This window comes from Cynoglossus semilaevis, chromosome 20 (assembly GCF_000523025.1).
Source record: "Cynoglossus semilaevis isolate Cse_v1.0 chromosome 20, Cse_v1.0, whole genome shotgun sequence".
Classification (NCBI taxonomy): Eukaryota; Metazoa; Chordata; class Actinopteri; order Pleuronectiformes; family Cynoglossidae; genus Cynoglossus; species Cynoglossus semilaevis.
The window spans coordinates 13,435,308-13,447,044 of NC_024326.1; the positions used below are offsets into that span (position 1 = coordinate 13,435,308).

An 11,737-nucleotide genomic window follows, 5' to 3' on the forward strand; every position below is an offset into this window, starting at 1 on the left:
GAAAATCCATTTACTGTCGTGTGATCCACAGTCATGCGCCCTCCTCAGATTCTGACTCGTATTTGAAGCTTGTTATTAAATTATGGTCTTGTTGTGGGATTTGGTTAAAAAAATGTGTGGTTCTTTCTGCTCAGTCGGCGCAAAATTACTTTTTAGCCGCAGGAGAAATGAAACATTTCCCATCGTAAAAACAGAACCTTTATTTTATTTTAAAATTTTCAACCATTAACAAATCTCCAAGCAGACATCTGAATTAACCATCAACAAAGTCTGTGCTTTTCTTCAGTCGTCTACGTCACCATGGGGTCTCCGTATGCACAGTTCTTCTCCACGCCCAGATTGAACCAGTTCCCTTTCCCTCCTTTATAAGCACTGGTGACAATTCTGGCCCAGCCTCGTTCTCCCTGGGAACACAAACACATCATTGACTTCACCGTGGGGTAACACAGACTTAAAGAACACTCCCCCGTCCTCCCCTCCTCTATGGCATCATCCATTCCGTTGACAGTTGTATAACTAGAATTCAGACACAGCTGCGCTGTCAGGGTGTGGTGTAGAAGGACAAAAAAACAAACCCAAAACTCTCCCCAGGAGTTCCTGACGATCCAGTACTCAGTTTGGTCCTCGCTCAGACCCCAGCCGGCCACAGACACGATGTGGTTCGGTAAAGACAGAGGGTGAAACTCGGAGAAAATCCCTCCAGGATAGTTTTCCAGACCTTCAGTAGCCATTAGTGCACAGCTAAAAAGATTAAAATAAAAAAAGACAAAAAGGAGGATTTGTTCTGGAACCTTCTGTACTAACATGGCAAACAGATGTTTTCAATTATCCTCTCTGTGAACTTCACTGCATGTCACGGGTGATTCTGCTCCAGGATTGGCTGTGAAAACAGACACTTGATAAACATTTAATCTAAAGAATTTATTCTATACCTTATGGCAGAATCAACATTTAATTTTTATTATTTAAAATTTAAAACCAATGAGACTCAGACCAGCAAGCTGGTTGAACAAAAAGGTTGTTTTTTTTCATCCTCTAAGTCGTTCATCCTCATCATCATCTTTCTGTCAAATTACTGCCTTCAGTGTCTCCACTATCATCCCGTCTTCACCCTGCCTCCCCTTTTCTTATCATCTGTTCACTGTCCAAACTCTATTTAAGGTATTTAAGATCATCCACCTTTACTACGTCAACTGTAAAACATCATAGTCCACAGAGCCTGACGTCTGATCTCATAAAACTTATCTTTTCCTTCCACTTTAGGTCTGATCTGTAAAAATTATAATCCAGAGTCAACTACCTGATGGGCCCATTTTTGTAGATCTCTGCTTTCATCTCATCTCTTCCAGAAACGTACCCGTAGTCGGCCACTTTCCACACGGTGTAGTTCTTGACCACAGAGCAAGATTTAAAGAAGGTGCAGGTGCCACACTGGTTGAAGAGCTCACACTCTGTCACCAGTCAAAACAACAACAAGAAAACCTAGTAAGTTTTTAGGTCAAAGATGTCGATCCTGTCATTGACTCATTATGTGTGTGGATTCAGTTTGTCCTGCAAAGATGTAAAATGTTTTATCTCTGATTCCACAGGAAACTGATCGGTGAATTTGTTCATCAATTTAACCAAACCAGTAGAACCCAAGGATATAAATCACAACTGTCAGTTTGTCATGTGGTCTCAAAACAAATACTAACATAATGCAACACATTGTCATTTCAGTACTAAACCTCTACATCAGTGGTGTCCTAGGACTTTGTCAGGACCCGAGGATAAAATGGTAAACTATTTAAACGCTCTTTTTTACACCAGCGCCCATTGAAGTACCGGGAACTTTTTATCATCATTGACATGTAGAAACAATTCCTGTGCGTACTTTGATTTTTGGCTTGATAGTTGTTGCAGGTCTCATCGGGGATGCCGCTCTTGTGGGCGTAGGCGTACACCCCCACGTGATCTCCTCCATAACAAGATCCCGCCCTCCCACAGTCAATCACGTTCTGGACCGACAGGTAGGCAGACGGCCACGCCCCTCCACGTTTGATGTTGATACGGTCTTGGACAAATACAAGAGAAACATTTAAGAAAAAAACAAACAACTCTTGCTCTGTATGCTCTTTACACTGCAGTAACCCATGTTATTAATACTGAATATTGAGTATTTCCACGTATTATAGTTGTTCTGTGCCAAAACTTTATCCTTTCCCTTCCATCCCTGCCTCTCTTTGTTGTCATGGTTACCAGCCAAAGCGCTGGTGGCTCCCATGGCCCAGCAGGAACCACAGTACTGTGGGATGTGTTGGTTCCTTGTGACGCTCACATAATTCTTCCCCTGGACGTTCCTCCAGTCCCACGACGGAGGAAGCACTGACGCATTCACATCCACGCGAGGCCAGGCCCACGGTCTGTAGTGATTTAAAATTTTAAATTACATTCTGCTTCACGACGCCAAGAAATAAAACATGAGTTCTGATGGCAGGGTGACTTTAGGGAGGGATTTGATTTAGACGGTTGTGTGGAACAAACATCACATTATTTGGTCAAGTACATAAGCATTTGGACTTTGAGCAGAGACTCACTGAGCCGCTGTTCAAACGCCATCCAGCTGGTCACATAACCATACGGCAAAGAAGAAAAATTATCCAAGAGAAGCTTAAAATAGTCTTAATCTAAAAATGACCAGGGTTGTATAGTGGGAGGACGTTCAGTGTCCTTCTCTGGTTTTGTCCAACAGTGCCCTAGATGAGGCCATAGGTTAACTGTAAAACGATAATTTAACCACATATGTAACTCTGGATTAGCTCCAGTGAGATCAACAAAATAATAAAAAAACATATCTTTTTATTTAAGTCTTTGCGTTTTGTTGATAAGCTGTAGTGCCCCTAGAGGCGATGAGAATAAAGTTGATAGGTCTTTCAGATTTGTAGTTGAACTGCCCCACAGATGACTGAGGTCTCAGTCCAAAACATCCGAGTCTTTTGTGGCGTTTTATTTGATAGACTGTAGAGACGGATTTGATTTATTTTCACATGATATAATTGATAATACATTGTGATGTAGTAGCTAACTTTAAAACCGCTTTGACAACTATCGGCTGGCTTAATAATAATCAACGACTGCTGTTGTGATGTGTGCAGTGATACAATTGATTATGTACAACAACAATTTCAAAAGGAAACGCAAATTATCTTAATAACTTACTTGACAGAATCTGGTATGTGGACGCTAAGTGGTTTGTAGCAAGGCTCTGATAAAAGCCCGGAGCAGCGAATTTGCATTAAAATGGACAAAATTGCGAAACAAACCGACAGAAACTCTACCGCGGAAGGCACCATGTTGGCTCTTCTCCCTCCTGTCTCCGAACCTCTAGTCTGAATCGTCAGTATGGGGCGGGGCCTCGCTGGATGCTGTGTGCGCCGCGGCCACGGCGCCCTCTTGTGACGACAGCCATAATTACACAATTCCATTTCCTATGAAAATGTTTGATTTAAAATTGAAAGAAAATACGACAATTCAAAGTGTCACTTTATTTTACAACTGCAGGACATCAGCCTAAGAGAGGCCTTAATACTAATACTTTAGTCCTTATTAGAGAATAAGTGTAACATGTTCTTTAAATAAACAATAACTCCACAGATGGCTATCACAGTAAACTGCACATTCTCCCTTTGGTTCAAGTCAACAGATCATATCAACTGTCAGGATCAGGACAAAACACGAATCAGTTCTTCCTCATTGACCCCTACTCCCTGTGTGGGACTGTCACAGGGGGGCACGAGACCCAGTCCCAACTCTGCCAGTTCCTCACAGCTCATGTCAGTCGTCACTGTGATCTTAGTCTCCAGGCGGTTACAAAGAGTCCTGTATGAGGGCAGTGGATACCCCAGCTCCCTGAGGTACTCATAGCCTTTGGTACCAACTGCGCAGCGGATCTTGCGGGCTTTCAGGATGGTCTCAGGTGACCAGACAGCCCGGCGAGAACGCTTGGTGAGAGACAAGGCGCGGATCTGGTCCTCGTACAAAAAGCTCTGTAGGCCCTTCTCGATTCTGTTGAGACGATAAAGACGTTTCTTCATCTTCTCTGCCTGGTAAAGACAATAATCAATGATTAACGATGAGACACAGAGGCAGCAGAACATGTTCAACACAGACAGAGAGACTGGTGGCCGTTCTACCTCTTTCTGCACCCTTGCTGTGTGTTGCATTTCCTGCTCCAGCAGTTTCTTGAGGAAATGACACTGAGTACAAGGCTGCTGGTCCTCTCCTGTCTTCTCAGCATCATCTCCTACCATCCCAGGCAGTGGGTTGCGTCTGGCATAGCCATGGTCCCCAAAATTCTGCTCCTTCTCTGTGAGAGACACGAAACATTTTTAAAAAGATTTTAAATACATTTTAAACAAGAAATGTTTGGTTGAGGAAGAACTGATGAAAAGTATTTTGGTTTTGTTCAATTACCTGTATCATTTTTCAGGTTGTGCGAGATGAAGGGTATGGATACTACTGGGTAAGGAGGATCCCCAAAACTGAAAAGAGTCGGGATGGCATTGGGCTTCAACTTCTTCCCCCCGGCTGGAGACCTGGCTATCTCTTCAAACTGACTCTGCTCAAAATGATCCTTGGAGGCAAAACATTTGGTTTGAAAATCACATTAATACAATACATACAATTAAGTTTTTACAAATGAGTTTGTATTACATACCAATATTTTCACAACTTAATGACATTAATTTCGTTTTTGTTTTTTGTTTATGGCCAAAACTTACCACAGGGATTAATGTATAATTATTGCACATTACACATCCCTGATCTAGATGGGAATTTACCTGACAGAGTCTGGAGTGAGGAGTTGGCTCAAAGTCCCGACGACAGTTCACCACCCACTTCTTTTTACGGACAGGGTCTTTGGGAAACCTGAAGAGTTGCTTCCCTATACTGGTTGAATTGGAGCAGTTTGGAGCAGAGCAACCGCCCATTGCAACAACTAGCAGTAATAGCAAAGCTTAAATAATATAACAGGCTTGAGAATAAACTTGGCTGCAAGTGATGCTCAGCTGGGGATTGCAATCATCACTTAGTGAGCAAATCGCACGGTGTAAAGACGAGAAAATACACATTTACGATACAATTACACTCACAGAAACCCTAAAATGCGTATGCAACTACAACATGCTGTTACATAAGAATGAAACGAAACAGAAAAGCCGTGATAAAATGTTTCTTAGTTTGTTTGAGCCAAAATGGCGCACAGCTCTTCGACGACTGGATGTAGTGACGCATTGTTTATGCGCTATCCATTGTATTCGCCAGTTTCTAAATATTTTATCTATAGGCAAAAATAAAAAAAAACAAATCATTCATACAAAGAATAAAACAATTTATTAAATAATACTGTGCTCTATTTTAATAAGATTGTTATTTTCTACAATAGACGTCATTAAATGTGTCATATACACTCAGGCAACTTAAAAGCTACTACGACCGGTTTTTCCAAGGACCCCAAGAAGCATGTCGGACTGTTTACGAATGAACCACTGAATGTTGTTTGACAACATGATTTGATATTAGTATATAAGAAATGTTATGGTTATTACACCGCAACGAAGAGTAAATTACAGACGCGCGGCTTAAGAGGGGAATTGACAGTTGTATATTTTAAGTAAGTGGGCTGTGTTTGCTAATACAGTGGTTAGCATTGGTAGCCGCGAAAAGTCAAATATGGCAGCTTCATTGGTTGTGCCAGTCGTTGATGTTCACAATGATAATTTCAAAGAACTTTGGCCTGCGATGGTTGTGGCCATTAAAACGTCATCGTTCATAGCGTTAGACACGGTGAGTTCATATTTAATTCGTTGTGATAATCTTTGGTAATACTGACAACCAGAGACGCTAATAATTAACTATTTACCTCTCGGTTGTATCTAGGAACTGAGTGGCCTCGGGAACAGAAAAGCATTGCTGGCTGAGTGAGTATAAATATTAGAGATGTACTTTTATATTTATATAACCCAGCACGTTTTGCTTATTCTTATTACAGAGTTCTGAATTTCCTGAAAATATTGGTGTATTGTTTCAGATCAGTGGAAGACAGATACAAAGCCATTTGTCATGCAGCACGCTCTCGCTCCATCCTCTCCCTGGGCATCGCCTGCTACAAGAAGCAAGACCTCAAGGTACATTGTGAAGTCTGCATTCTTTTTCTTAGAGAAAATGTGTTGTCTATTATCATGTCCGCTGTCAGTCTGTTCTTGTATTTCCACCTGTTTTTGCATCTTAATTCCGCAGGCTGCAGACACGTACCTGGTCCAGGTGTACAACCTTACCCTGCTGTGTTCAGAGGAGTACATCATCGAGCCCCAGTCAGTCCAGTTCTTGGTGCAGCATGGATTTGACTTTAACAAACAGTATGCTCATGGAATATCCTACTTAAAAGGCAACAATAAGGTACTCATGCTATACCTCTGTGTACCAGTGTAGTACAAAGTCACTATGACATGTAATGAATGTTAGAATAGACATATTAAACTTCTGTTGTTGTCAGGGAGGGTTGGACTATCACGGTGTCCACATCAGAGCCTTATTCACTGAACTGCTGCGGTCCAGGAAACCCCTGGTTTTCCACAATGGCCTCATCGACATGGTCTTCCTTTACCAGGTGAGGACTTCAGTGTGATTACTGTGCCCCAGAAATCTTCTCTGGGTAGATTTAATGTACAAATGTATTTTTAATATGTGATGTAAACCCACTGTGTTTACACTGCCCTCTTTCCTTCACTGTGTTCTAGTGTTTTTATGCTCATCTGCCTGATCGTCTGGCTACGTTCACAGCCGACCTGTCTGAGATGTTTCCTGCTGGAATCTACGATACCAAATACGTCACTGAATTTGAGCTGCGGTTCACTGCCTCTTATCTGGAGTACGCTTATAAGAAATGGTCAGTTATGATACTGCACACACAATTATTTAACAAAGAGAAACATACGAGAATAGAATAGAAAATTGAACGATTCCACTGAGGATCATGTTTCTCTGTCTTCTAGTAAGCTGGACAATAGTCGAAGTGTAACTTCTGGAGGAGCTGGACGTCATGTCCACGTGGACTTTTGTCAGTACGCTGGTCTGATGTCCAGCTATATTGACTACAGAGAGTGTCCAGTTGCATCTCCTCAAGGACAGCTTGAAGTTTGTCAGCGCTTCTCTGTGAGTGTCAACTCTGTTGTTTTATTTTTTAAATTGTCTCCAGCAAAGTTTAGTTGTAGACTTGTTTTTAAATGGTTTTTTTTTGCCTCTTCTTCCAGGCTTTTGGTTATTGTCCCAATGGTAACCAATGTCCTCTGTCTCATGACACTGACCTGATCATCCTACAGGATGAACAGGGCAAGAACGAGAAGAGAAAGAAAAGGAAGAGACAAAGAGAGAAGAAAAGAGGAGGAGGAGATGGGGGGGTGGCAGAGGGCTCCTCTGTGTTTGATGGTGCTCCTGAGAACAAAGTACCACACATGGAGGTGGAGGGCGAAGAGGAAAAGGCCAATGAAAATCAACAAGCCGAGGTTGATCTCTGTGCAGAAACTGAGACCGAAAGAGACGGTAAAGGGAATGGTGTTGAAGACATGAAAACAGAGAGTGAGGAGAATGTGGCAGGCGGGGGTCACACCAACTCAACAAACTCTACAATCACTGCCACAAGGGGTGGCGAGATACACTCAAAGGTCAACACAGAGGACGGCGAAGACAGTGGAGAAAGTAGGAAGTGTAGTGAACTGCTGACCAAGTCTGAGGAGCAGAAAAAGGCAGAGGCAGGAACCCACCGAGCGGGATTCGACGCCTTTATGACCGGATACATCTTTGCTTACTCCTGTACACTGGTGAAACAGGGAGGAGAGAAAGAGGAGGAGAAGGAGCAGGATGAGTCGTGGCATCCTGCTTGTCTGAATAAGGTTTACCTAAGCGGAAAGGCTGTTCCTCTCAACGTGATGAAAAGCACTTTCTCCAAGTCATCCAAGGCCCATGGGCAGAAAATAGAAATGTTGTGGGGAAAGAAAATGTAGTGTCCCATAGTTTTAGCTAAAATAATCTTTTATTTGTAACTTTGTGAGCTGTGAGATTATAGAAATGACATTGCCACATTACTGTTCTTATTTTTCTATGAATTAAAAAAATGTATTGCTTTTTGTCATGGAATTAGATGGTTACAATTCTAATTGATATTGTCCTAACGTACACAAAATTTCACATATTTCACATGGTGATGTTTACCAGATGTAACCTGGTAGATACCATATAATCTGACTGGAATTCTGACTACAATTTGTTTTTTTACTCTTTTTGAAATGATCTATTATCATTATTCCACGGTAGAAGTTCTACCTGACAACTTCATATACAAATTAGTGATCCAAAATGGTGCCCACAGTGAACAGAAGCCAAAACAAGCAAATAAAAATGACTTATATTTTATACAAAGCGTACATTTAAAAACATAATATAGTATAGTCAAATTCACCCGCATAGAATATGTGAATAATAAGAAGGTTTTGATATTTAATGTATAACAGACAAGTCGGTAGTTAACGTTAATATATTCGTTGCACACTCCCGTCCACTGGTGTCAGTAGCGCACCTAAAATCTGTTGACAACCTGCAAATGAATCGACAAAGGAAGATGATAAAAAAGGAGGAGGGTCAAAAGGAAGAGGTTACACAAGTGTGCTAATTGTCGATATATTTACCCAGTCTAACAGTTTTACTGTCATCAGCGGAATACATGGTTATAATTTCTTCTACCGACACCCAGATGAGAGAAGCGGCGACGCCACAGAACGAGAAGAGCCGATAACGGGTCTCACGCTGAAATGGCTGACAATGAAATCGACTACAACATTGTGTTTCCGGATGCGGGGACATCAGGTGTGCAGCAATAACCAACGACGTGTCATTGTCACATCCTCTTCAGCGTCTTCGTAAACTCACATGAACACAATGTCTCCATTCGGCTTTGTTAGCCCGCGATGCTAATGTTCTTTGTCATCCTGTGGTTTCAGAGAGACACTGGAAGGGGACAAAGGAGCCGGTGGTGATACTTTTGGGCTGGGCAGGGTGCAAAGACAAGCATCTGTCCAAGTACAGCGCCATCTACAACGAGCAGGTTCATATTAATTACTCTAGTCCTTTTTTGTTAGATGGTTTTTATGACATGATAATACCTGACAGTGGCAATGTAGACAGGATGTAGGTTTGATTTATTGCAATTTAATAAAATGAATGGCGGTTAAAAATACTGGGAAGTTGTGGATTCATCATGTTAAATCGTGATTGTCTTCTGCCTCTTATTCCAGGGATGTGTCACCATCCGCTACACCGCCCCCATGAGGACACTCTTCATCTCTGAGTCGGTTGGCTACAAAGAGCTGAGCAACACAGCCCTGAAGCTCCTTGAGATCCTCTTTGACTATGAGGTGGAGAACAGTCCTGTTTTCTTTCACATATTCAGTAATGGTGGCTTCATGGTGTACCGCTACATGGTGGAGTTGTTGCACACTGACAAACAGTTTAGTTCCTTGTGTGTGGTCGGGGCTATAGTTGACAGCGCTCCAGGTAGCCGGGACATTAGAGGGGCTTTAAATGCACTGTCGGCCAACTTGGGGACGCACATAAGTATTTTTTTACGCTACATCATCCTGGCTGTTTTTGCAGTGTCTGTTTTCCTGCTGCGTGTCGTGCTCTACCCGCTGACCAAGTACATACACAAGAACCACTATGACGCCGTGGAGGACGAACCGCCCGCCTGGCCTCATTTCTTCCTCTACTCCAAAGCCGACCAAGTTGTCAGATACCGGGACGTCGAGCTCTTTGTGGAGTCCTTGAAGCGGAAGGATGTCCCCGTGGACAGTTTTGATTTTGTCTCCAGTTCACATGTAGCCCATTTTCGCATTTTTCCAGAACAGTATGTCAGCATGTGTCTGAAGTTCTTGGGTGCCTGCATGAAGGACTTGGGGGAAACCAAGGTGAGGAAGAGGCACCAGATTCAAGAGCAGTGACACTCAGGAGATTTTTGCTCACAGTATTTGTCCCAGCTGAATGTTAGTGTTCCAAACGTGGTCTGTGTAACGTGCTTGGTCTCTCTTTTCTTAACACTGTAACTGGTTAACACTTATGACACTGAGTCCTAATGAAGTCCACTTACCATTCACCACATATAAAAATGACCACTGTTAAAGACAGGCAATCGCATAGGATGATGAAGAGTTGTATTTATTATTGCTGAGAAATGTGTTGAATGGTAGACAAGTTGTCATGGTTTCAGGTTAATGGGACTAGTTTTTATTGAAAACATATCTGTAAATGGTAGTTAAAGATGTATGTTATTGGGTTAATCATTACTGATTATAACACGTGTGAGGATGACAATGTTGGAGGCAGATTTGAAACATTACCTTTATTCTGAAATGTTTGCAGTGATCTATGATTTAGAGTTTACTGATCTGAAGAAAAGATGTGATTTGACTCGGAATGTATGTGGTCAACACAAACTGTTCCTTTTTAACTGATGTGCCTTCAGTAAAGAGTGATCATTGAAATCATCAAATGGCTAAAATTGAGTTATGGTTCAGAGTTTTATAAGCAAGGTAACGTTTAGATCATTTAAACAAACTGTTTGGCAAATGGTTTCAAATAAAATTAGAGTTCCTGTTCTCGGGTATTTAAAAATATTCACAAATTACTCAAACCTCCCACGAAAATTTAAAACAATGCTATCTGATTGGATTTTTTTTTCAGTGTGGGATTAAATCAGTCAGTCCCACTACCGACAAATTATAGTCAAAGTTAATCGTTTTTTCTTTATTTCTTATCATCAAGCCCGCGAAACAACGGTCGTTTATTTATTTTTATTTTATTTATTAAATTTTTAAAATGGCGAAACCATTTCTCGGGGAATTATTTCTCCGTGAGCGTATTTCGGTTAAAGAATAGCCAGAACGATTACGCTGACTTAGCGAGGACCCCAATCAACGGACTAACCCAAAGTTGCCTGACTAAATTTTTAAATACTCAACCAAGAAATTAACACAATTATTACGCATTTTAATATTCCTAATGGGAATTTATGACAGTATTTTATTTAAATGTTTAATACACATTTGAATTAATTAAAAATAAAATATTTGAATTTTTAATTTGAGTCCGGATAACCTAGGTGGAAGCAACGTTTAAAACAACCGAATTATATGGAGCTAGAACAGTCTCAAAAAGAATAAATACACAAACAAGGATTCACAAATGTACTTTATAAATTCACAAATGCAAAGGTTGTCTGCTCTATGTGTAGTTGTATATTTGAGCCACTGGAGGGCTCATGACTATAATGCTATAATGTTGCGGGAAACCCCCAGGAACACTATATCAACCTGGCAGTCATTTTACTTCAAATCCCTTTTTAATAAATAGTAATAATTGTGCGTTAACATTCTATTGTCTGAAAAAAGTAAATAATACTTGGCAAAACCTGGTTTCATTTAAATCAAATATTCCCTTCCCTGCTCATTTTATGTACTCGCCCCCTGGGGACGAAAGATCAGAACGCACTTCGTTTAAACACTCGCTTTGTAGCCAAAAATAGTTTTCTAACAAAGTGACTAAAACGTTGATACATGTGAAAAAGTTGCATGAATTTATATCGTTATTTTATTTTCTTAAATTCGCTTTTCTTCTGTCGAAAGATATCTATTTTCTTCATGTTTCACAA

The 11,737-nt window shown here is 41.1% G+C and overlaps 5 protein-coding genes across 12 annotated transcripts in view; 3 read left to right on the plus strand and 2 right to left on the minus strand.

Annotated features, from left to right (window-relative positions):
- gnal2 (guanine nucleotide binding protein (G protein), alpha activating activity polypeptide, olfactory type 2) overlaps positions 1-4,975 on the plus strand; it is a 74,078-nt gene extending 69,103 nt beyond the window's left edge. For 2 of the 7 annotated variants that reach the window (XM_025052487.1, XM_025052494.1), the window contains exons 15-19: positions 1,350-1,485; positions 1,720-1,777; positions 1,894-2,009; positions 2,242-2,400; positions 4,469-4,975. The gene's annotated coding sequence lies outside the window, so the exon portion shown is untranslated. The remainder of the gene's footprint in view (positions 1-1,349; positions 1,486-1,719; positions 1,778-1,893; positions 2,010-2,241; positions 2,401-4,468) is intronic. The other 5 variants (XM_025052488.1, XM_025052490.1, XM_025052491.1 and 2 more) reach the window with 5 other exon arrangements.
- LOC103396679 (cathepsin Z-like) lies at positions 183-3,664 on the minus strand. The gene is made up of 6 exons (XM_008334869.3): positions 3,199-3,664; positions 2,239-2,402; positions 1,874-2,053; positions 1,301-1,451; positions 576-741; positions 183-404 (listed from the first exon to the last, which is right to left on the minus strand). The coding sequence occupies exons 1-6, from the start codon at positions 3,462-3,464 to the stop codon at positions 291-293; spliced, it is 1,041 nt and encodes a 346-aa protein (XP_008333091.2). The 5' UTR covers positions 3,465-3,664; the 3' UTR covers positions 183-290.
- Positions 3,510-4,999, minus strand: si:ch73-382f3.1 (THAP domain-containing protein 2). 2 transcript variants are annotated; one of them, XM_008334870.3, is made up of 4 exons: positions 4,821-4,999; positions 4,453-4,612; positions 4,173-4,345; positions 3,510-4,082 (listed from the first exon to the last, which is right to left on the minus strand). In XM_008334870.3, the coding sequence occupies exons 1-4, from the start codon at positions 4,968-4,970 to the stop codon at positions 3,702-3,704; spliced, it is 864 nt and encodes a 287-aa protein (XP_008333092.1). In that variant the 5' UTR covers positions 4,971-4,999; the 3' UTR covers positions 3,510-3,701. The 2 variants fall into 2 exon arrangements, with proteins under 2 accessions (XP_008333092.1, XP_024908263.1); XM_025052495.1 differs by having other exon boundaries at positions 3,510-4,345.
- A 685-nt stretch (positions 5,000-5,684) lies between these two features.
- Positions 5,685-8,175, plus strand: toe1 (target of EGR1, exonuclease). The gene is made up of 8 exons (XM_008334871.3): positions 5,685-5,826; positions 5,920-5,960; positions 6,071-6,167; positions 6,280-6,438; positions 6,536-6,649; positions 6,780-6,928; positions 7,035-7,194; positions 7,293-8,175. Exons 1-8 carry the CDS (start codon positions 5,713-5,715, stop codon positions 8,040-8,042), a joined length of 1,584 nt encoding a protein of 527 aa, XP_008333093.1. The 5' UTR covers positions 5,685-5,712; the 3' UTR covers positions 8,043-8,175.
- Positions 8,176-8,452: 277 nt separating this feature from the next.
- Positions 8,453-10,579, plus strand: tmem53 (transmembrane protein 53). The gene is made up of 3 exons (XM_008334866.3): positions 8,453-8,901; positions 9,036-9,139; positions 9,330-10,579. The coding sequence occupies exons 1-3, from the start codon at positions 8,847-8,849 to the stop codon at positions 10,029-10,031; spliced, it is 861 nt and encodes a 286-aa protein (XP_008333088.1). The 5' UTR covers positions 8,453-8,846; the 3' UTR covers positions 10,032-10,579.
- Positions 10,580-11,737: the final 1,158 nt, after the last annotated feature.